Raw genomic sequence first — 26,082 nt, 5'->3', positions numbered from 1 at the left:
GCAGAAACGTGCTGCTTTCCTGGGGACGATCCGCTCGCAGCTGCAGGTGAGCGGTAGGTGCGTTTTATGATTGATACGTGGCAGGACTAATCGGCAGTCCACGCCACGAGGAAATAAGACTCAGATTTGGGCCAAAAAAACGTCCATTACGCCTTTAATATAAGCTTTTAGCTTTATTTTAAAAGTACTTTTTTTGTGTGCAAATGAGCACTTCAATTATCATGAAACCATTACATGCCCAAAACTGAGTTGTTTAAAAAATGTAAATGAAACACAGGTGAAAAATGAAAACTAATGTGTGTATGAGTCCGTCCTTTGTCTAACTGGTCATTTTTCTGAACAGTTTCCTTCACTTAAAGGCATTAGTTGCTGGGGAGAAAAACAAGTAGATGTGACATTTCAGCACGGCCCTTTTATCCGTCTGACAGGGTGATGGTGGAGAAAAAATAATACAAAGAGGATATAAAAATATACATCACATTTATTTGTACTGACACGTACAGAGTGCGTACAGAGTTTTCTTTGTCTAATTATGTATTTGGGCACTACAGGTTCATCTCCACTCTACTTCCCTTACAACCAACATTCAGTAGACCGTCATTAGCGGGCATCGCGTCACTGCTACCAAAGACAGAGTCGGACAAAGCTGACACATCACCGTTTTTTTTTCTTTTCTCTAAAGGTAACACATTGTACAAAAACCCAGTCTGAAAAGGGAAAAGATTCTTGGTTTTATAAAAAATCTCCTCTTCTTATTTGAATAAAACAATGCACTTATCTTTACCGAGCTTCTGCTGCATTGTGATTTGGCAGCCCAGGGGTCAATCAGGGTGTTAAAGTAAATAGTAACAGGCCAGCTGATCCCTCTGTTAGAAGCACCGAGGCTTTCCAAGAGCTGTCCGCGGTCAGCCAAGCTCCAAACCAGTGTGTGCCATCCCAAAATGAGTTCTTAAGAGTCCAGTGTGATTTCGAAGACACAAACAATTTTTTTCCTCACAATGTTCACTACAGTACGACACTACCGCCATGTTGGGAAGTCATGTCCAGCTCCGGAGCAGAAACACAGGAGGCGAGAGATCAAGCTGCTGGCGTTGCAGACTGTCCGGGACCCCTTGGGCATGCCCACAGGCCCCACGGGATGTTTAAGGCCAAAGTTTGCAGTCGGAGCGTCGAGGGAGCGGAAGACGAGCGGCTCCCTCTGAGGGCATGGGGTGGCACTGCGACCTCACCACGACGCTGAAGGCACCAACACAACCAGGAGGAGAGCAGTCCATGTTAAACTCAGGGGAAGGAAGTGCACAGAGCGCTGGTGGTTTTTGGCTCGAACACCTGAACGAGAAGCGAGAAATGAATACATCTCATAATATCGATCATACTGATAACGTTATGATGAACAGTGTGAGGACTTTGTATTTCGAATGACATAAACGTGACCTATCAGTGACCTCAGATACAAGGTCAACATGTTCAAATCCAATGTTATGTTTAACTTATACTTAAAATACCGCAATACCGTCATATTCATGTGCAATTACTGTCATACTCACACACAATTAATGTCATATTCATGTGCATATAAATGATGTAAATAAGAGTGTTTATTTTACCATTATTATTATTAGTATTATTTGTCTTATGCCAGCTATTTTTATTATTATTTCATTTTGCTTTATTTTAATTTATTTTATTTTATTCCCTCTATTCCCTATTAAGATATGAGAGGACCTGTTTACAGGAGTTTTGTTAATAAGAGTTTTTGTTTTTGTTCATAAGAGTTCTTCTATTAAGAGTATCTTTTAAACTTCCTATAAGTTATCTGTCCTTTCCCCCTGTATCTACTGCGTTGTAACACCAACTTTTCCCCATGTGTGGACAATAAAGCATTATCTTTTCTTATCTTATCTTATCTTAAAAGAGCTGTATGTAACCTGCGCTTTTGCTGTTTTCTCCACTCTCTGATCTGAACGCTCACTACTTAAACCAGTAAACGCAGGCTACATGACCTCCTTTTAAGTCAAATGAATACAAGCTGCAGCGGTCAGTAACTATCAAAGATGATGCGATGTGTGAAGGGCCACTTGTGGAGACTTGTTTGTGTAACAGCCTGTGGGTCCATGGGAGTGGATCTCTCCTTCCTTAAGGTTTCTCTTTTCCCCCACAGCTCAGACAGTTTTTTGTTTTGTTTTTCCTTGCTGAGAACTGTTTCTGTTAGTTACTGAATCCAAAATTTCGTCAAGCCCTGTGAGAAAACTGCTGTGATTTTGGGCTTTGCAAAAATACGTTGAATTGAACACTGTAAAACTAGATAGCGATTGCAAATGTTGACATAATATACTGGTGGTGAAAGTTTAATATGTGATCAGACCACACATTATGAGTATTTGGTTAGGGGAGTTTGGACTGAAAAAAACAAAAACATAATTGGGGAAGAAGTGCCCATAAAAACAACAATGGTCACATCACACATGTTTCTGTTCATCTCCAGAATTGGAAGTTAATTGTCTATGGAAGAATAATAAGGTTTGTGTGGGAGAAGTAATTAAAACAGTATTAGACAAAGAAATCTTGGCTCTCACAGCAGCTGCAGAGGCTCTATTAGAGACAGAATAGGAACAAACTATGGATGTTAACATGTTATTATAGAAAAACACTAGGCTGCATCCACAAAGCTTTCTAAAAAGGTTTATAGGTGCACCTCTAAGAGTTTGTAAAAGACAATTTGTTCATAAAAAACACAGTCATTAAAACACAATCATAAATACACTTCATTTAAAAAATGAATAAATGTCACAATTTGGCTGTCTTAAGACAGCCCACAGTTTGAAATAATCCTTTTAAGTGCAAAAGAATGGTGTACTTTAATGGAATATGCAGGCAAAAAATCTGTAAAAGTTCAAAGACAAAAGCTCTGTGGAGTGTGAGTGTGTTAATGGATTCAATGCTTACTAAGGGAACAGCAAATGTGCAAAAATGCTAATATATTCTTTACAATGGTTGAATATTTAGCATTACCATATGTTTAGTGCCTGGGTACAGTTCATTTGAAGGCAGACTCACCAGAGGAAGTGACAAGACGGACGTGGGAGCAGAGTGAGCCCTCTCCTCCCTCGCTCAGAGTGCGCACCTCGATGATGTAAGTGCCTCCCTCGGGCAGGGACAGTACGGTGGACGGATTTATGGTTCTGGTGATCAGGTTGTGAGGTCGGCCTTCCTGTCTCAGCATCACCTGCGGATCAGAACACGTTTACAGTCTGTGTACGGCATGCTCTGTTCCGTTATACAGTACAATTAGTAAAAGGAAATTACCGTATTTTCTGCACTACAAGGCGCACTGGATTATAAGGCGCACTGTCAATGAGTGGTCTATTTTTTTATATTTTTTCATACATATAAGGTGCATTAAGCAAAACAAAATGTGTACCACTCAAAATTGCTTTGAGGTCAGTAAGCACAACCAGAAATCATCCACATATAAGGCACAAATATACTGGATTATAAGGCGTCATTTTTTGATAAAATTAAAGGCTTTTAAGTGCGCCTTATAGTGCGGAAAATACTGTAGATTTGTATTATCTATTATTATTATTATAGTTTGTTATGTTATTCAAAAGTACATGTTTTAACTCCTTTGGCATAAATAGTAAAAAATGGACAGGAAACATTGAGGGGAATGACACATACGGTCGGAAACATGCTGTTATTGCATTATGCTAATTTAGCCTCTAAATTGAAATAATCGTTGTGTGTGACATCACTGTGTTGCTTCTGTAATTACAGGTCAAATCACATTTCACGGTTCAGAGGAATATCTGTCAACTGCTTTCAATTTGATGCTGATAAAATAAACAAATGTATGTTGTACAGCGGTATACTGATGAATATTGGCAGTGAGAGTAGGTTTCAACCAGGTGAGAACTCATTTACTGAGACCTCTTTTCCAAGGTTGACCTGGGATACAATATAATTTAGACTTGAATATAAATTGTCCATATTTTCAATTCATCCTCATCCTCATCATGAACTTTATTTCAGACACTTAATTGGTCCATAGAAATTAAAAGACAGAGAAACATGCAACAACAAAATAGGTTGTATTTCACCAGTATATTATCCAGCACTTTGAGTAAAACATCAAAAGAAAAGAAAACTACTAAGAGTTGAATTTTGAAGGAAGAATTGTGTGATTTAGAATGTAAATTAAACTAATGAAGCAAAAAATAAAATCAAGTACCCAAATACGAAATGAAAGAAGACTGTGTTATAAAATCATCTGAAAATAACCCATGTTCTTACAATATTCTAGTGAGTCTTTAAACATATAAACTTTATATGGAGGCAAAAAGTGCCCCAGTGTCATGTGTCTAGTACAGACCTGGGCATTTGTGGCCCCAGGGGCAAGATGTGGCCCTCGGCATGTTTTAATCCGGCCCCTAGAAAGATTTTAGTTTCTATTTTTTAACTGTCTGTAACATCTGTCTGCACTTGTATCCTTAATAAAGATGACATGAAAGGAATTAAATAGTAGATTCAATACCCTGTATTTGACAGAAAAGTTACATTTTATTTGATATTTCATTTTTATTTATTTTCACACCAATGATTGCGAGCCGGCCCTCCCCTACTTGCCTGGATTCGAATATGGCCCTCGGAGGAAAATAATTGCCCACCCCTGCTCTAGCAGTGCACATTGTAAACCAGTATTAGTGACTTCTTTACCATGTACCCGATGACGTCCGATTCATTGTCTTTGGCCTTCACAGGAGTCCAGCTCAGAGACACGTTGTTGCCCTCCTGAATCCACATGAGATTACTGGGAGGCTGCGCTGGAGCTGGTGAGAGTAACACAAGCGTCAGTGCAGGGAAATAAATCCTGTCAACGGAGTTCTCAGCCAACTAGTTCAATTACTGCCCCTTTTTTCCAGGGGACATTGAGCCAACTTAACATGTGACCTCCGTCGCCTGATATAGTAATGCATGATTAGTGTCAGCGGTGCACTCACGGGCTTTCCTCGTCCGGGCGCTGACAGCGGCACTGGCAGGTCCCTGGCCGATGCTGTTGAAGCCTTTAACAGCGATGTGGTACAGGCTGTTGCTCTCTAGTCCTGACAACACCAGTGACGTTTCGTTTTTTACACTGCGCTGTTTTTGTCCGGATTCTTCCTGTTCCGCGTCTTTCCAGTAGCTCACCTGTAAAAATAAACTTGTGTCAATCTTACACCTACAGCTAATCAAGACTGACGGAGTATGGACCTGTATACACACCTATATAGTGTATGTCTTATAGGCGGAGACCTTTAATTATGAACAGCTTTATAAGACTGGTGCGTATGTCAAACCTAATGCCTGTTGCTTTTCAGAGCGCAACAGACTTTAACAAAATAAAATATAACAAGCGACTCCAGACCTGCATAAAATAAGCTGCTAGTTTAAGTACTACTGAGGTGCATATGTTTAAATACCATATTTCACGGCAATAAAGGCTTTAATATGTTAATCAACTGTTAACGGGTTGGATTTCAGTCATTACGGGGTCTATTCTTGTGAAACAGACTTTCAAAAAAGGCAAAAATATCCCCTCTTTTATGATCAGAGAGTGTAGGTGGCCCAAAAAAAAGAAAAGAAAACAGCAACAGTCAAAATTTGCAACATTTCAAAAAAAGAAGCTGATTTTTGCTGAAAAGAAGCAGACTTTGCAGCTATAGCCACAATGGAAGAGATCGAGCGCCTAGGCTTTATTGGACAATGGTCAAAAAAATTTCAATTCAACTAATCAATTGTTATTTTGCAATTTTTCCAACATATACCTTCATCTTTGCACAGAGTTTAATAGATTCTACGGGTTTATTGATCTTAAACAGACTTTGAAGGTTGTGTAATGACCAGCTACTGCTTTTTTTGTTTTTACCAGATAAAGTTGGTAGCACTGACTGATAAAAACATTAAATCCATAAAAACATCAGCGCACAAAGATACCAAGAGGTTAATTCTCCAACTGAAAAAGATGTACTTGACATTCATGTTTTATGTGAATGAGTTCACCAGGTACAACTTTAAAATATATATATTTTCTATATAACGTATAAAAGGTTGTGCTTGAATCGACTTTACAGCTTGTACATTGACAGAAATATGCGCTTGCCTCATATCCTCTGGGTCGTCCAGGACCAGGGTTGGGTGGTTTCCAAGTGACCTTCATTTCAGATGAGGAAATACTATAAGCTTTAATATCAGATGGAGCTTCTCTTGGTTCTGTGAAACATATAGAAATAGAAAGGGATAGAGCAATATTTTATGCCACAAAATAAAAAAAGATTTCTCATCTTTGTTGAAAACGTTGGCACCAATCTGCCACTCTTACAGGTTACATTAAATGAACAAACAAACAAACAAAAAACAATGTTGTGTGCAGACATTTAAATAAATAAAATGTGGAATAAAATGAATTAATTAATACAATATTACTACATTTGTCAAAATGTTGTCACATCTCATGTTGCATCCCGCCTCATTCCGGGATATTTTTATCAATCAATTATTGCAGTTGCTCATGTAAAAACGTTGTCTTTTCAATGCTTCAGTGTTGTTATTTTACACTTACTACTCATCTTATTATAGCGACGAGACATTGGGCTCTTTTAAAAACAACTCCATCCAAACAAGCACTGCACGTAACACAGAACCCAGGGTGCATTGCAGCGCGTACAAGTACACACTAACCTCCCTCTGCAGAGTGAATAACCACCACTTTGCTGAACGGTCCGTCTCCCTTGTTGTTGTAGACCCCAACTTTGACTTCGAACGGCGTCAGAGGAGGGAAGGTCTCATCTCTGTATTTATACGTGGTGGAGTCGGCCGAAGTCACCATTTTCTCTTTCCATCCTCTGCTCCCATTGGCCCGAAACGCCACGATGTAACCGAAACCCTCTCCGTTCTGGAACTCCTCTGAGACCGGCTGAAATGCACAAACAAACACACACACACAAACAAATCCACATGTCAAGTGCTTATTAAAGTCAAGCAGCCCCTCTCCCCAACTTGAAAACCCAAAACACAAATTTCCCCCTCAAAGGTATTCTCATCCAAACCAGATTCAAATTTATTATCCATTTGCCGTAACGGTCTGCCAGAGTTAATAAAGATGCAGGCAGTCTGGGTAATGGAAACAAATCATATCTCATTCTCCTGTGCCTGTTATGTAGCTATTTATCTTCTCACGTCTGACAGTTTTGGTTTTGGCGACACGGGTTTTCGCGCGCCGGCTCGAGCGCCTTCTCCTCGGATCGGCCCGAGCGGCTAAAACCCGGGCATGTCCCTCACAGCTGTTCCTAAATCAAATCAGTCGGCCAATTTATTAAGTGAGCTCCGATTTAATTAAAGACTCAGCGACGGGGATTCAATCTTTGGCTAAATTTAATAATTGACAAACACCTGTACACCTGTTTTTGGCAACATCGCCACGGCAGCCTCCGTTACGCCTGATTTGCATAAGCTTCAAAGTAATATTGTCCCCCCTGAAGGGATCGTCCAAACGAGCCGTTGAGTTTACTGGCTTGAATGCGGATGTAGTTCGCTTATTCCTCCCCCCCCCAACAACGACTAATCACTGCGGCTGCCTAATTACAAGGATGATCAGCGCAAGTGAATTAGCTTCTATCAGAGTTATTATCTGCGCTGGCAATGCTTTAAAGAGATGCCAAAGAATATGGAGCTCTTTAAAAAACAACAAGAACAAATTAGCTAGTTAAGACGGAAAACACTTGCAGCTCGAGGTATTTAAATGTGCGCGAGAGAGGACGGGGACCAAAAAAGACGTGTTCAAATGTGCCATGGGAGATATCCACTTTCCTTTGTTGCGAGCAGTGGTTATTAACTTTGCTGGTTACTGCTGCTACAATAGGATTATATTTATAATTGTAGATGTAAAGTACCACTTTATAATAAGTACACGTGAATGTAAAGCATGAACTACAATTTAATTTATAGTGAACAAATAGTTTATTAAGAATGATTCAGGCTTAATTTTGAGCTGAATATGTAACATTATGCACATTGCATTTAAATCTAAAAATATAAATAGAATCCTGGTTACATGTGTTATATAAGATCACATTACTTTGCTGATTTCTTCTACTAAATTTTAGTAGAAGAAATCAGCAAAGTTGTAACCACTGCTTGCAACAATGGAACATGGATATCACTCATTTTTATTTTTCATGCACCAGTATGTGACATCTAAGTAGGTGCAGGAAGAGATACAAAAAAAAAAATCCAAAAGGACTTATATTAAAACCGTCACCTAATGGATAATAACGTTAACACATAATTGTGGCTGTGGCTGTGACTGGATACAAAATACACACATATATATATATATACTGTACATTTGAATACTGAATTCAGCAAAAGATCAAATACTTCCTAAAACCGTTTTTTAAATACGGTTAATTCTGTATTCTGATATGCCAAATGTGAAACGTGGCTGCACAATTTACAGCCTCAAACTTTGTGGTTTAGCTCTCTGGACTGACCAACCACAATCCCTCAGCAATAATATCCCCATTTAAACTTAAATTGAACACGTTCGGTTGATCAAGCGTATGACTGTGGTTAGAAAAAAAAAAAAAACTCACAAAGCATTTCATTAAGTCAGAAAACATGAAACACTTTGTGAATTTAACTAGCGGCGTGGGAGTGTGTGTTCAGTGTGAAAAGTGAGCTCCGACGCGAGCGGCGTTTGTGGGTGAACGCGGGGGGACTGCTGGGCTCACTGCCTCAGCGCGCCGGGCTGACTGTGGGGGCATCGCTAATGGTCCTCCCAGTGGCTCCAGGAGAAGAAGCTGTCTCTCTCCTTCCACTATAATGAGACGGCTGAATGAAGCTGCTGAGAGTGTTTAGTCATTCATCCTGCTTAATAACCCTGCCTACTATGGCCGTCCGGAGCGCTGACAACTCGCCACAGCTGACTGAAGAGGCGGAGCGGCTCACACCCGGCTCGCTCACACGCACGCCGCTGCCAAAAGACATTCCTGCTCCGTCTACTTTAATATCTAACGGCATTGATCACTGTCGGGAGTTCTCGTTGTTTCCTGAAACATTGAAGATTGTTTTAAAAGCCTAAATTTAAAGTTGATCTTTTCCAGCCTCAGTGAAGAACATGATCTTCAGACAGATGACGGAGGGGTTTCTTTTGTGTGAACATAGGTATTTACAGCTGCATTTGCCCTGAACAATACATACGCATTCCTTATGATTATATTGTCAAATTGTGGCAGGTCGCTCATGCAGCTTGTCATTGTTTGTTTGCAAAAAAGAGAAAAAGCTCCCTTTAAAGTGCATATGACAGGTTTTCATGTTTTTCTATTTACTGCTTAGTTTGGTGGGATAGTTCAACTGGTAAATGTTGATCACAGTTTTTCACCAGTCAAGTGGCAGTTTGAAACCAAACAAGAAAAGTTGGAAAATAAAATAAAAAAATGTAGGAAAGTTGAGTTGTAAAATCCATTGATGACATGGAGACTCCGGCATCCAAAGGTCGGCTACAAGCGTCAAGAATACATTTTTATGACCCTTTCAACCTTAATTTAATGAAATGAAATTGTTTTTACATATGTTTATTTGTCAAATAATACATTAAAGGAGCTTTGTCCCAGTGTACGGGTTGCTAGGTAATAGTAGTGGAATTAGCTAGTGCGATGGCATCGTCAGTGTCAGTGTTAGAGAAAAAAAATCTGAATGAATGTGTTTTACATCAAAGGTTTCATAACTAACCAGACTCCAATTATGCTTTGTTGTGTTCGGGCCATTGTACCAGCACAGAGTCCTGTAAGATGCTGTGATAGTGTAATATTAGCGGTGCTAATGGCCCCTTGGGTTATAAATAGGCAATGGTTTACCACCAAACACAGCCCATCTGGAATGGACATTATCTCCCATAATGCACCTGTGTGGTGCTTTTCTCCTCATGTGAAGGTTATCATCCCAGTGGCAGTTGGGCTTCCTTACTTAATAACTACAAGAATAACTGTCAGTAGCAGCACATCTGTTTGCTGTTCCCCTGATAATATACCCTCATCTTAATTTCAAATTCCCACTTTTACTTCTGTGATTCATGGCATGCTGTGAGTCTGGCTCCACGCCAAGCTGTCCGGCAAATCATCTATAACATCTTTACTTGAACGCCACATTTGGACTGAACAAACTCTCTTCCGATTCATTATTAGCTGCCCTGAACTTCAAGGTGAACCACCACCGCTCGGTCTCTCTGGTGGGACTGCATTAAATCCAGTACATCTTAATCACTCCCCTGGCTATTGCTGCTTTGTGAGTACAAGCCCCGGCTGGCTTTCATCCGGCTACATCTGCACATTTTTCTGTGACCAAGTACTGCTGTCAAAACCCTCGACCCTCACCCTGATGACTTAAACTAATTTGCCACAGCATAAGAAAAGCCCTGTTCAATATACAGTGAGCCTTGGTCTTGTCCTGACCTGCTCTGCTCTCACTTAACTAATTTCCTTGCTTTATTCATTCATGCCTTGTATTTCATTTTCATTTAGGTATGATTTTCTGCATACATTTCAAAATGCATATTATGGTAAAACAAGTGAAAAGAGTCATTTTAAGAAGAATGAATCGCTGTTACCGCTTTAATTTCCTGCAGGATGTGTTCTGTCATTTGTCTTCTGTCAGACTTCTGTTTTGTTTATAGTAATACAAAGTCTGTTTTGAAGAAAAGGATTCCATCTCCACAAACTGAAGCAGCTCAATTCACTCTCAACTGCTTCACACATTTCTCATGCCATGCCAGACGGGTCTACGGTGCTTCTCCCTTCAGAGCGCACTTCAGGGGTCACTGTGCCCTCACAAAGGACCCTCACCTGAGCCCCTTACACTCCAAACATCTTCTCTCCGAGCGCAGCAGAGCAGGCAAGACGGCGACCTCCGACCCCTGAGTTATCCTCCTGCTTATAGTGTCTGTCTCTAATGCTTTGCTTATCACAGGGGTCAGCGCTTCCTGGGTCACGCTGCAGCTCCACACTTGGGTGGTTTAACCTAGTCCTTGTCAGCTGGTCTGCTGCTCTATGCTGATTTATGTGAGCCTCCAGTGCCTGTGGTGTTATGTGAATATCATTTGTGTATTATTTTGTTTGTTTGGTTTGCTTTTGTTGTGTTTTTTTGTGTGAGTCACATCTGAAGATTGTCTAATGTTATAATACAGTAGTTGACCATATGTGAAATTGACTTTTTTAAACTAGGGCTGGGCGATATGAAAAAAATTTAATAATAAAAAGACATGTTGATTGATCTCAATTTTCGATTTGACTTTATTTATTTTATTACTTTCCAAAAATAAAGTAAAAATGTCTTTCAGTAATGATTTTATGAACATAAACTATACAGATGTTTAATCCGAGGCATTTAATAGAAATACAGTAATATTTACATGTCTTCCTCCAAAGTCTGACTTCTGTGGCCTATCGATTCAAAAACCACTCCCAAATATTGACTTTTTCAAACAAATCGATCTGTCGAGCCTTTGATTAATCGCGATTTTAAACCATGTTATAACATTGTTCCTTGATCAAAAAACACATTCATTATAACTGTGTGCCAACATGAGCAACAATACAAATAATGCATAATATTTGTTCTTTAAACGATGAATGATTGAAAAATTTCTGAAAATAATTGCTACTTAATTTGTGATTTATGTTTTAATAATAATAAGATTCTTATTTTTTTCAAACTTTTTTTTTAAATTTACCCAAACAACAAAAAAATAATAAACAAAACCAGAGAAGAAGACGGAAAATAAAAAAAATAAAACAATAATGCGTTTACATTCATGGTTTTCATGGTACAACATATATAATGTACAGTAACAGTTCCTCGTCATACTAGTTCAAAGGTTGTGTATGAAGCGGTAACATCAAGCAAATACTGCACGCCCCCCGCTGTTTCCGCCCTGGGCACACATTTCCTGGGACATGTTTGACGCAGACGGTCTCCTGCTGCGTTCGGTGTGGGTGCACTCCATGTTCACCGTAATTATTATAATAAATATGTCACAATATAGACGGAGACAGTATGAGTCAAACATTCAGTGCAATGTTCCACGGAATCAACAGTGGCGTTTCAAGGCAATCAGACAGCACAAACAATATAACAAAACTGACCTTAAACGCTTTCTTTTTCCTTTTAAGGCTTTCAGAACGCACCTGAGCACTACCGCTTTAAATCACACTTTTCTTTGTAGATGACGGAAGAGGATAACAAATAAAAACAAGTCCCCATCCAGTGTGAAGCGAAACAGCCTCTATTGAAACAACCTCGAGCGGCTTTAGCCACCAATCATTTGCTTAATAACGTCTGACAAGTATTCCCAAGAATCAGGTGAATATTTCTTAATAAATGACATTTTCTACAAGATTATGAACCCATATTCTCCGGATTTATTGCAAAGACAGTTGGAGTCAAGGGGAATAAAATAGTGTCAGTTTACAAGGAGTTTTTGCATGTTTAAAATGGTATAATCTTGCATATATTAAGATGGCGCATGCAGGATAGGCTCTGTGAACGGAATGTGTTTTCTAATATCCCTTCGCAGGTGCTCAGACTTGTTTGTTTGGAGCTGTGCCGTGCAGCAAATATTTACTTCCTCTCCAGTAAGCTTCAGGAATGAATTTTAATTGCCTGCATATTATGAAAAATGTGACACTAATTCAGGATTTTATTGAGTACACTGTCTGTTAACGAACTAACTAAATATTTTGGCTTTTAGATGCATCCAAACCGCGTCCTGAGCGCACTGCCATTGTGTCTTAAGGATGTTTTTGCTTGTGAATGATTAAAGCGTGGTATCTCTAAAGTATGCACCAGGGATCAAGCATCAGCAAATGGTGTGTTTTCATAAATATGTACTGTACATTCAATACATGGAACAAAATAATAGCATTTTCATCCAATTTGAAATGAGTGAAGACAAGGACTTTTCTATTAACGGAAAAAAACATAATGTTAATGGAGAAAATGTCTGTTTAGTTTTGGAATGACATTTTAAATGCCACATTGCATCATATAAAAGCCAATGAGAGTAGATTTATCGCATTAAATCAAACATTTTGTGTTAGAAAGTTGCAATAAGTGGATAAAAAATACTGCAATAATTAACAAATAATATAATGTCCTTTCCAAAATAACAATATACACCATCTTATTCTGGATAAAAGCTGTTAAGCCTGAAGTTTATACCTCAAGCATGTTCTATAATGTATATGGAATACACAACAGCCTTTTCATTACATTTGCCTATTAAAAATACCATGTTGCTATGAATGTTTATGGAGAAAATATGTGTTTACTGTTGCAGCTGTTGGATGCCTTCATTTTTCTTTTGTTTTTAATCAGCCCTGGTGGAATTTTGAAATGACAAAATGCCACAGCGCACTAAATAAAAGCAAGATGTATTACGTTGAATAAAAGAGGGTTGAATAGTTGCATTCAGCAGATCACAAATCCTGCTTTATTTAGGTAACATAATAAATGAAATGTGTGTGATTCTTGTATTAAATATCTACTCTCAATGATAATGTCCCTAAATGTGTTTAAAATGTGCACTTTGAACAGAATCCCACAATAAAAGATGTAATTGCAAATCTAATTGTCATAAAAATTGCAATGATCTTTTCCAACATTGTTCAGGCCAAAGTATGAGAGTCCAAAAACAGCTTGAAAACATCCATTTGCATTGACAAATATTCATTTTGCTTGTATATAATGTTTGTAAAGCACGGAACCAGTTGTTGACTCAAAAATAAGTGTTCCAGGACCTGTTGTTCTGACCTTATTGAAGTCAAAAAGCCACAGCGTGTCTTACCTCCCAAGAGATGACAAGCTCATGCCGCCGGCCGTTCCCGCCACTCACGTTGGCCGGTGCCACTGATGGGACTGTGTGAAATACAAAGGTCAACAATGCATCAGTGACTCTACAACACTTAACTTTTTTCTTCTCAAACAGCTGAGACGGTTGTTAACTGTTCTAAGTGACCACATCGGACCAATTTCACCCTAAATTAAACAAAATTAATCCACTATGTTGAGAATCACTTGTATCTTGCACATTGCAGCGTGCGCCTTCAGAGACAGATCGCCCCATCAGCATGTGGTTACAGTAATTAGTCTATTAATCATTCAGAGACGATAATACAGATTAAATAAGCCAGATCCGAATGGCCGCTGACCTTTGTAATTATTCCATTTTGTGACGAGAAGTGAGCAGCAAGTGAGGCTTGACGTCTCAATGGATTATTGCACGTCATGAATATTGTCTTCTGTAGATTTCACTTAGGACTAAAATGAATGACTCGTTTATAGTGGTGGCCAGAATCATAGCCAGGCTTTTGGTATGTAAGCGGTAGGGGAGGGCCATATTGGCACAAATGAACACTTTGCCTGCCTGTCCGTCTGAGGGAGTCGGATCTCTCCTTCACCGTGGAACTCCTCCAGGTTTCTACTCCTATTTCCTGGCAGAAGGAGGGTCCAAAGACAGGAGATGCTGGGACATTGCCAAGTCCCTATGAACATGGTTTAATCTGTTTTTTTGGGCGTTGAATTTAATTGATTTATGTGTTTTAATATTCCATAAACAATATTCTGTCAGTCCAATTGAAATGTGTTAAAACATGTCTTAGTTGTGGTGCATATCAGACATATGTGTAACGACATATGTGTAAAATTACACACAGAAAAAAGCAGAGATAATTTTATATCCTTTTCATACAATTTACCCTACATACACAATAATATCCGACTGAAATATGTGCAAACGTTCCTTTATCAATCATAGCATGGAGTATGATGAATTGTTGGTGATTTACTATATAAATCACACAAAAAGACAATTGTACAATTAGTTTTACTAACTTCCCTTTCAAAATATGAAATTCTTCAAATTCCCCTCAGCTTCACCTAAACTGCTCATTTTTGACTTTGACTACTTAATTAAAGTATAAACAATGGGGATATGGCTCGTCCGAATGGCACAAAAGCAGTAAATCATGCACAGGCAGGTCTGGCTTGAACCTAACAAACAACATTAAGTAAACCCTGAGGCGATTACCTGCTTCTTTAGTCCGCAGGGCTCTGGACGGCGCGCTGGGGTCTCCGGTCCCGATGGCATTGCTGGCCACTACCCTGAACTCGTACTCCACCCAGGGGTTAAGCTGCACGGCTACGGCTGACTCCAGGTCCCCAGTGACGGGCTCCGGCTCTGCACACGGGGGAAAACAGGACGTGCTTTAGCTCTGTCCACGTGTGCGGCCGGTGGTGGGGTTTTTTTCCTCTTACATTGGGGCCATCTGACCTCAATGTAAAGGCTGATTTATGCCTCTGCGTCCAGGGGTTGAGCTTGGCCTACAGCAACTACCGCTACATGTGTGGGCTCAAGGGTGGCGGCGCAGGGGATGGACTGGGTGAAGGGCATCCGGGCCAAATTGTAAGTACTGGTACATGTTATGATTTGTGTCAACAGAAAGACAAATGAAAACAGCTCAGGAAGAATTTAAGCATGATTAAAGGCTGTTGTATCAGGCATTCACAAATCATTAGCCAAGTAATTTTTCAGACTATTGACTATTCTTTTTTATTCTACCGTCATGGTGACTTCTATTACATTTGCCAAGAAGTAAAAATACACAATCATGTTTTATAACAGAAAAAAAAAAAACTTTTTCTGACCCGTAGACTTTATTCGACAGCCTAGTGTGAAATTGGAATGAGACTGGGGAATGAAAGGCAGTTTTTGTGTTAACATTTTTTGGAGTGTAGATTATGGTCATATAAGATACAGTATTGATATTTATATAAAAAAAAACATTCAGGAAAATCTTTAATCACAATTTACCGTGAAATTCATAATTCATAACACCCCATGCATTTGCATCGGTTCCCTATATTTTAACATCAATATTTTATGCAAAACAATAAAACAAAGTCCTAATACAAATACTGCATAGACTGAATCTACTGTATGTGTAGCGCACAGACGATTGAAGTCATCTGAAATAACTTTACCAGAAAAGATCAAAACTGATATCTAAATTTGGGACAACAGAGACAGATTTTATAGAGACGCACAAACTGCCTGAGTCCAGACGATGACTTTAGGCGCCTGGATTCACCTAAACAAATACAGTAGGTCTGAGCCTCCTACTGGAAAACTGCTGCATGGGAGATGAACTTTCATCTGCAACACAGTATTTAAACCCGACTGATGCGATGGCTTCAGACTTCAGTGTGTTTGAGAAGGGTCAAATTATTGGCATCGAGCAGAGAAAACATCTAAAGGAGAATCAGAAACTAATCTACTACAGATCTGACCCCAGTGAGAGAGTTTGGGACGAGCTGGAGAAGGCTTTGTGCAGTGGTCACTCTAACCTCTAAGAAAAATTGGTGAAAAATAATGTAACACTGGATGAAAATACATATTTCAATAATAAAAGCGGTCCTACAACATATTAGAGCGTGGGTCCCATTTTTTTGGACATGCAATATTGTATAATTAAGGCATTTTATGTGTGAAATGCCCAAAATTAATCAGATTCACCAATATTTATTTTAATCCACAAGTTGTTGTAGTCTCCAAACTTCATTATAGAATTTACTTTGACTTGGCGTCTTTTTAAACAGATGGTGATGATACAGATCCTCAGAAAACCAACTGGAAAAGAGCTTCCGAGCTCTTTAAAAATACAAACTAGGAACACATTTCTACAGATTTATTCAGCAATTACACAAAACAAATCTGTATTCAATCAATTTTCCCAACACAGGCCAAAAACCCACGGTAATGAGTAAGTAGAATAATTCTGGCTAATTGACACAAAATAAGACTTCTTGACATAGGACGTAATATACATATGAAGCTAAAGTAAATACATCATTGGTCCTCTTATGTAAACAATAGCAGCACATTTACATAACGTTGAAAGCGGTGTACACTACAGCGTTCACGAGCCGCTCTTCAAACACAAGCTGATAAATGTGTTTGAAGAAGTCCAGCTTGAAGCTCAAAGCCCTTTCAGCTAATCTTTACAAGTTCTGCGCTGACAAATGCATCCCGGGGTCCTAATTATGCTCCGTCAAAATAAATTGAGCAAGACAGATTTTTGTTATGGGTGAAAGACTGTTATGGATTTAAGTTGCCGCTGTTGTATCAATATTGCTGTGTGTCTAAATTGTGACTCTTTCTGATGAAGGGTTTTTCTTTTCACTCTGTGTTGCTATTGTCAAATCATCTTTTCGATACGGGGTTCAAGCCGGGCTGATTTCATACATTTGAATCACACCGCATTGATTTGTGCTGTCAATATTTAGAATAGGCAGCCCTTTTTGTTGAAATAAGTGTAATAATAGTCCTCAAAGTGAGATTCAAACTTTTGACTTTCCAAAGCGCGAGGAATATTCCACTATTTAAATATTTCACTATTTTCACTATTTAAATATTTCACTCTTTAACTGATGGAAACGGCGTGAAGGAAATTCAAGAGTTAAAAAGTGAGAAATTGCAGCTTGGGGTCTGAACCCACAAGCCTCTGGTGCTGGGGCGCTTCGCTTGAATATTCCGTTATTTTTTATTTATTTATTTATTTATTTATGACTTTTATTTATTTCTCGTCTCAAACATTTCCCTGAGTTTGTGACGCTCTGAATGTGAAAAGCTAAGCTAAATTAGCTATTAAACTTTAAATTTAACAGAATTGACGGTTAATGAATGAATGATTGGTGTAAACAAGTTCTAAAACAAGTTATTTTATTACAACAGCTTTAGCTTATTTTAAAATTGTGAGAAAATAATAATTCCGTATAGCTGTGAGATGCATCAAACTAAATAACGAGTGAAGCTAATGGAGGGTCAAGGTATGAATGAACACTTCAAATGCATTAAAGAATTAAACAATTGCACAGTTTGTTATAAAAGACCTTGCTGTGGATGAACTCTAAACGGACCCTCTGGAGCTACAGTTTGCATTACCTGTTTGGACGGTTTGCCAGCCTAATGAGAAGGGGCTGCGTGCCTGGATGTTATAGGTGCTGATCGGGCTGTGGTTGTCCAGTCCGCGGGTCCAGGACAGTGTGGCTGTTGTGTCGGTGATCTCCTCCACTATGACCACACCGGGGGGACCGGGCGGACCTGTTGACGAGGAGAGAGCCCAAAAAAACACGGGGCTTTAATTGGGAGATTTAAATAACCTCGCTTCAGGCGCTAGATAAGCACAAACCGGCATGTTCTGAGCAGGTCCATATTGTGACGCTATTAGACACGCTAATGGATGCAACTGTGCAGTCATTAAGAAGGATTTGTGCGACTATGCGCTCACAGGGTGGACAATTCCCCTGTTGTTGTTTTTTTGCACAACAATAGAAAAGACGCACTGAATTCAAACAGCTTCCCTGACATAAATTTGTGGCCAAGGATTTCTGGCTGATTAAAGGATATTGCAGCTTTCTTTTTTGAGATTCGGAGGCAGACTGCCAGTTTTTGCTGAGCATGACTCGAGCTAGTTGTTGCCGTGTTTTTGCACAGCTCAACATATGTTTACCTCTTTACTCAGAAGTACATCCAATCTGCAACTCCGGCAAATGTCTAAGGACTCGGGGGAGAACAGCTGTAAATGAAAGGCTGGCAGGTGGTGTGCTCAATGAAAACTGGTCTAACACGTTGCAAAATAGTGGCCATTCAAAGGGTCCAAGGTATTAGCATTTCATTTGGTGCAGCAGTAGGGACCGCCATCCCTCTAGAGGGCTTCATGTTAATGCAGAAAATACACATCTGTACAATTATTCCCTGAGGTGAACGTGCCCTTTATATTACCAAAGCAAACAGCGGGTAAACAAACAGGCTACCATGTATTTCTTATCAATGAAAATAGAAGGATTATTAGTTAATTTGTATTGTTAATGGATAACACATTGGAAATCAAAGTCATAAAAGACAGAAGAGAATTTTCTTTGTCCATGTAGGGTAAGAATGATGTATGTATGTATGTATGTATGTATGTCATATTTGCATGTCATTATTCATTAAAAGCATGCAGGAGAACTTCTTGTAGAGAGAGAGAGCACCACAGATTAATGCAACAGAATATTTAAGGATAGAATTTAAGACAACATGTCTGATAAAACAAAACAAACTCCAGGTATGTTTTTTGATAGAGGAAACATTATAAACAGCTCTTTATAATTGATTAAAGGGAAAGGGAACCAGGTTTAATTGGTAGACAGTGTGGCAGGAATACAACAAAAATCAAGATTTTACAAAGTAACTTTGTCATTAGGAGATAATAGAGACCTGGAGCTACATGGACTGTAATTGCTGAATGTAATTTTCAGCTTGAACAGATACGGTCTGAGAATGGGGTGATCACTTTTCTTATCAGCGTGCTCATGCATACACACTGCATGTCTGTAGGCCACACTTCCAGTGACCATAAAATAGGCCTGTTTGGTTAAAAGGGGCCAGCAGAACTTTTGACCGATGTGCAAACAGCTAGAATCAGCTTGTAATTGGAGGATTGCTTTGTAAAAAACACATTTCTTCTATAGTCCACAGTTAAACAAAAACGTTTGAGTTAACTGACTCCCAATGGACTAAAACCTCCAAAACAAATTCACTAGAAGAATACATTATGTTACAGGGCCGTGGCTCAGTTCGAGAGCGCGGTGAATCAGTGGCTGTGTGAAAACAGTGTTGTGGAGCATTGATGAACACTCACCTCGTACAAGAAGTTCGGCCTCAGCAAACACAGTATCAGCACTAGTCTGGGCCCGGCACCCATATTTCCCAGCATGCTTCAGCAGAATGCTCCTAATCATCAGATCCACAGTGGAGGTCTGCTGCAGTGAGAACAGAAAAGATAAAAAGGTGATTTCTTAAATGTGCACTTCAAGAAAAGTGTTATTCCCTTAAATGTCTAAGTGGTTTATGTGGCTCTAGACACTACTGTTTAATTCAGGTGCGCTTTGCTGCTACAATCTCCAGCTATCTGGATTTCCCTGAAATGAAAAACGCCCAAGGCAAGACTGAGAATAATTCAAGGTCTACAGGCAGCTGTTTAGCACAAAACCTGATTAAAATTGCAAACCATGCATCAGCTCAGAATGAGCATATAAAGAATTGCCACTGCAAATTCTCTCTTCCCAAAGCACCTTGAATGAGTAAGGGCACTCCAAAACCTCGGGAAGTTCAAGTAGGGCTCCTGCAAATAAATAATATGTATGCATTTATCTTATCAGATTTGGAAGTACTGCATCGGATTTACATTACACCATATAGCATGCAAAATACACAATAACAGGTTCCTCTGACTTTTTACTTTTCTATTACCTGAGCTCTGACCGTCTGGATGTATTCGAAGTGGCCCCCGTCTTGTTGAAAGTTGATGGGTCGTTGGTTGAAGAACCACTGGAAAGCCACATCCAGAGAGGTGTCATGTGTGGCCTTACAGCTCAGCACCACGCTCTCCCCCACAGTCACCTCCACTCTGCTGGGGTTCAGCTCCACACGCATGGCCTCTGCAAGCACAAAGCTGCTGCACTGTCACCCCAGGTTAACCAGACACGCCTACATCAGGATTCAGGGTAAACATGGGAGACATGAAACAGTCTTTTCAACACTGTGCCCGTGTTATCAAAAGTGCTCTCTTCAGGAAGTCCCCACACGCTCACACCCACGACATGCATATGTTAGGCCAGAAAGTGAATTTAAATTGCATGAGAATGAGGGAGTAAAGTCCAGGGAGAGGTTCCATTCAAAACAGTTAGGTATTTTTGCATTTCATCCCTGACTTGGTCACAATCATCATAGTTTGCATACAATATACAACAGTTTAATTTTACTCTAATTTGAACTTAAATTGATTTATTAAATTTCATTATGTTACAAAAATAGCCTTTCACTATTATTATGTCACATTAAGGAGGCCAATAAACACAACTCAATCCATATCCACAAGTCTGTACCTTTTTGCTGGTAAAGTGTGTCCTTGTAATATGATTCTTGAATGTGAGAGCCTTTGTGCACGCTTGAGTAAACACAATATATTTCCTGGCGCCCGAGCAAAAGGCGGGGGTAAAAATGACATTGGGGACTATTTACTGGTGGCTGACTTGTGCTAATTTGGCAGAAAATAAAGGCCCTCAGGGCATCACTTACCTTTTACCCACAACATGGCCGTCATCTCCGCTGAGCCCAACTGGTTCTCTGCCCGGCACACATAGTTGCCCTCGTCTGCTCGGCTGGAGTTAACAATCCTCAGCGTGTTGTTCCGCAACAACATAATCCTGAGAAAGAGACAATCAATACTGGTATGAAGCGTGTGCACATGGAAACAGCTGCACTTCAGTTCAAAGAATGGTGTACTCTTCTTGTTGTTCAAGAATTAAATCAATAAAATAAAACACAATATGCATAGACAGCTCGGGATGAAAAAAATGGTATTCTTTTTTTGTGAAGAGTTTATATTTTGAAAATGTACAACAACATTAACACTTGAGAAACACTAATATACTACTAACTTCTTAACTAGTATTTAAAATAGCATACATTTTAGTTTAAAAAGTATAAACAATTTTACACCATTACCATAATGTTTTTACTTCAAGGGAGTCTCACAAAAGAAAAGAAACATGCCAAAATCTCAATATTGCAGCATTGAAATGCTCTAAAGCAAACGGAGCCAGAGTGAGATGAGAGTAAAAGTGGGTGTCCACGGGGAAACACCAGTGCTCTAGACAGGCACATAAAGACAAGCCCTGATAAAATGCACTCTGCCGATCAGAAGCTCCTTATGCAGACACCAAGATGTTTTAAATACATTTTGTTGAGTTTGTAAATAACCAATCAAGCTTCAAATCAAATGTCATCATATACCATAGTGTGAATGCATGAACAAATGTTTGCCCTTGCATTGAAAATAAAAAACAACCTATCAATAGGAATGTTTTTTTCTCACCAGCCGGCAAATGCTAGGATAAATATTTAGACCTTTTTCAACTGAGAAATCAATTTCAGTTTGGAGCTAATATTCACAGTGACGCGCGGCGGTCCCATCTTTTAATTTAATCCCCATTTAAAACACTGAGGACTTTAATCTTTTGTAAAATGGGGAAATTGGCAGAAAATGTTCTTATAAATGTGTGACTATTATCTTTCCACAGACCAACAGCAGCAGAGCAGCAGGCACGAGACACTTTTATATTTGGGGCAAAATAATAAGGACACTGAGGCAGAAAGGACAGGATGATGTGGACAATACACAATATGCAAATATCCAGCCTTGTATTAGTAAAAATATATTTGACAACAAATGCACTAAAACACTATTGTCGATGGTAACATCAAAGTCAACAGAGATTTGAAAAATCTTCATTATCATCACGTGAAAAGAAGACAAATGTGTTAGATTTTTTTTCCCTTTAAATCTTTCACAACAAACAACTTATGGACTTAATGTTTGACTGTCAGAAAAGGCATCTGGCACATCCTTTCAGACTAATGGGATTAATACTTTCTATTTAAAAAACAAAAGGCTTGAACATTAGCGGAAATCCATGTTAATTACAAACCTCCATTAAGTCTGCACAGCTGTCAATGGCAGATAAACGTGAAGCTGCTTCGATCCCACCTCTGTTCTTCTAAGAATAGGTGCTTTACTACGCGTGGTGTCAGAAATCTTTTCTCAAGTCACCCTGACCCAAACCTTGAAACCGCTTAGCTCCACTCGTCTGGTGTCGAGTCGTCAGATAAATGTAGTTTTTGTTTTTCCTCCTGATGACCCTGCTCAGAGCACTAATCCAGTCGATTAATTCACATCAGTCCAAATGACATTTTAGGCCATTAAATATCGTCACAGAAGCATTGGTCCCCATTAATCAACTGCTGAGATATATGGTAGAATCTTATGCTCTTTGAAGACAAGACTTTATCTGTGGTCAGATAAAAACAAGATTGACTGGTTTAAACAAGTATGAGTCTTCTCAACATTGAAAAATGGACTTGGAAAGCTTTGACAAATGCCGCAAAGGCTTTATCAGATTTAGACAAGCTGGGGTTATTAATCACCATTTTAGGGAAACACAACTACCAACTTCCTATTCCCATCCATCACCTTAACCTAAAGACAATGCAACGCCCCAATTAGCTCAGCAAATCATCTTCTTTCACACAAAAAGGGTCATATTTGCATCTTAATTTACAGTGAATTAAATGCCAGCTGAATCTCTGGAATATCAGTGTCTTTCCACCTGCTCAAACCTGTATGATTAGTCCCTTGTTGTTGTAGAAACTGAACTGACTGCTAAATCTGGCCTGATAAACAGAGGTCCTGGTCTCTGCTCCGGAGTTGAGCCGCGCAGCACTGACTGATAATTCCAGTGGTGTCGCTCACTTTGATTGATGCTCCCTGGGCCTGCTCGCTCCCCTCTCGCCGCACAAGAGAGATGTTTCTCATAAAAGATGATGCATCAAACCGCATGTGAATGTGAAATGCAATTGTTCGCTTGAAACTGTCAGCGGCCCTGAAAGGGAGGAGCGGTCTCCAGAGCTTTGCCAGAACCTGCAGTGTTTTGCTTTAGCTTTGACACTTAATTTCAGCTACAGTAATGAAAGTGTGATGTCTTATGGGCTCGACGCGGGGTAGGATTGAGTAGGATGCCACGGTCGGTAAAAGAAGACAAGATACTCGCTCCACTCATAAAACCCACAAAATACAAAATAAAAATCGAACTGGGGCCCCGGTGTACTCGAAACTACTTCACACTATCATGTCCTTGAGCAAATGTAGCCAGCAGTGAGAAAACGCCAGTCCAAGTAAACGTGAATGATGCCGTCTGTAGTGAAAGTGCGGGGTAAGTACCTTTTATTCGGCACGACTCGCCGGTCTCCCCGCTTCCAAAGGATCCGAGGTTTGGGAGAAGCTTTTGGTTTGCATTCGAGGACCACATCTTTTCCCAGTGTCGCAATAATGTGTATCGGGTTAGGGACGAAGACGGGAGGAGACGCTGCCAACCACAAAGTAAGAAGGAAAACTGTAAACAGGACTTCACCACAATGTACATATCCAAAGGCACATTTGAGAAGATAAGATAAGCCTTTATTTGTCCACACAATAGGGAAATTCCGCTGTTGCAACGCAGTAGATAAAAGAAAACAAGTAGAGTAAAAGAACAGATAATTTATAGGAAGCTTTAAAAAATGAATAGAAAAACTCATATCATATTCTTAATAAGGAATAGAAATAAAAAATAAAAATAAAATAAACATAAGACAAAAATAATAACAATAGTGGCAAAAGTAAACATTCTCTTTTACATCAGTTATATGCACATGAATATGACATTATTGGTATGAATATGACATTGTTGATCACACCTTAGATTGGTTAAGTATTACCTTATTAATTTAGGTACACTTTTTGTTGCAAGTACTGTTATGATAAGAGAACATTTTATTTCTCCCACAATAGCGGATTTACAGTGTTGCAACCGATCAGCAGCACTAGAAACCTCAAAAAGGTTAAATATATAAAGAAACATAAGCCTATTAACAAAAGGCATTAACATGTTGAGCTAAAGTACAAAGACAGACTTAACTATCTCTCTCTGCTCCCAAAGGCATGTACATTCAATAAACAAATAACACCAGCTTTTAAGTATTACAGTCATTTAACAAGCTAAACCTCTACGTGAACGTCTTAATGAAAGCCCGAGGAGCTGATGATGACACTGAAGCACAGACTCTGCCGTGTTTGCACATCAAGGCCGACCAGCAGCTCAGAGGCGTTGTCAGCCGCGATTATTCAAATAGTGAATGATGTTCTATCAGTGACATTACACACAATGACAGTTCAATCCCACATGTAGCTACAGGCTGACCTCTCTCCTCGCAATGCTCGCCGGAGTGGCAAAGGGTCCCTGTAGGCACCGAAAGGACCGGAAAACAGAGCAGTTGTTGTGTGTATTTGTTTTAATCAAAATAGAAGTGAGCCCAGAGCTGGTGGCAGTGGTGGTGGCGGCGGCAGTGAAGCCTTATTGCTCTGCCCATCCCAGTGGAGCCAGATCTGGGACAAGATCAGAGGCATAAGGGCAGGCGGTGCCCCGTGCGGCCTCTGGTGATCGCTCATCTGCGGGCGCTTATTATCCATGTAATCTCTCCTGATAGTGTTTGCTGCTGGACATCCCGACAGAGCACAGGTCACTGAGAAGACATGTCTGGGGGGTTCACTTATGAAAACATTCATCACGGATTTCAAATAGCATCAGGGTGACTCCAGCTCTGAAGGGGAAAGCTTATTAAAGATGGCTTTTTCTTTAAGAGATGACAGGAACACGCCTCCAAACAAGCACCCAGTGTATTTGGAAACTCATATTTTTTCAACTCAACATTTCTTAATAAAGGAATGTGGTAAAAATTGACTTTGGAGTTTTCTACCTAACTACCCTCTCTAAAGTGATTGTTAAACATTTGATTTGCAAATTATATAGATACAAGAACGTGCACGTCGCTTGGTTGTATTAGTCAGAATACCTACAATTATTAAGAAATGTAAATATCATTGTAACTTCTACGTCTAGTTGTAAGAGTAAAAGTGGCATCAGAAAACGATTTGGACGTTTTAAAGTGATATTTCAGTTTAACATTTAGTAGATCTCCCATAAAAGAGTTTTGCAATAAAGACTTTTCAAAATGCCACCAATTCCCCTTCAAAAAGGGCATGCCATGCAGACAGTAAATCAAAGTGTCCCTCTGGGGAAAATGAAAGGGGAATGGGTGTCACCAGCTGCGTCCCAGTACAGGAGATGACAAGGAGAAAATAGTCCATCAGCGCACAACACTGGACAGCTATTCAGAATGACCGCTAAGTTTTTACCCTCGAGCCTTAAGTCTGCACTGCACTTTCTTTGGCTTTTAATCTCTCAAGCTCAAGGTAAATGTGTCCCATAATTCACTATGGACGGAAAAAAGAACTGTGACGTTCAAAGTGCAGTAGATCTCGCTCTGAGTGTCCCTGATAAAGCCATCTTCTT

General features: G+C 39.5%; 1 protein-coding gene across 3 annotated transcripts in view; it reads right to left on the bottom strand.

Moving 5' to 3' along the window:
* Positions 1-463: 463 nt before the first annotated feature.
* The window catches only part of cntn5 (contactin 5), an 87,152-nt gene continuing 61,533 nt past the window's right edge, over positions 464-26,082 (bottom strand). For 2 of the 3 annotated variants that reach the window (XM_072453026.1, XM_072453027.1), the window contains exons 13-25: positions 23,913-24,057; positions 21,212-21,339; positions 20,384-20,571; positions 19,773-19,893; positions 18,032-18,190; positions 15,119-15,268; positions 13,877-13,947; positions 6,718-6,952; positions 6,140-6,249; positions 5,001-5,187; positions 4,717-4,829; positions 3,058-3,226; positions 464-1,329 (exon numbers count right to left, since the gene is read on the bottom strand). In XM_072453026.1, the coding sequence (XP_072309127.1) occupies positions 1,226-1,329; positions 3,058-3,226; positions 4,717-4,829; positions 5,001-5,187; positions 6,140-6,249; positions 6,718-6,952; positions 13,877-13,947; positions 15,119-15,268; positions 18,032-18,190; positions 19,773-19,893; positions 20,384-20,571; positions 21,212-21,339; positions 23,913-24,057 (1,880 nt within the window). In that variant the 3' untranslated portion in view covers positions 464-1,225. The remainder of the gene's footprint in view (positions 1,330-3,057; positions 3,227-4,716; positions 4,830-5,000; positions 5,188-6,139; positions 6,250-6,717; positions 6,953-13,876; positions 13,948-15,118; positions 15,269-18,031; positions 18,191-19,772; positions 19,894-20,383; positions 20,572-21,211; positions 21,340-23,912; positions 24,058-26,082) is intronic. The other variant, XM_072453028.1, reaches the window with a different exon arrangement.

This window comes from Eucyclogobius newberryi, unplaced genomic scaffold (genome assembly GCF_026437365.1).
Source record: "Eucyclogobius newberryi isolate DKJ021-1_F unplaced genomic scaffold, fEucNew1.0.hap1 SCAF_10, whole genome shotgun sequence".
Taxonomy (NCBI): Eukaryota; Metazoa; Chordata; class Actinopteri; order Gobiiformes; family Gobiidae; genus Eucyclogobius; species Eucyclogobius newberryi.
The sequence above is the reverse complement of the archived record's forward strand: the minus strand, read 5'-3'. Positions and strand labels throughout refer to the sequence as shown.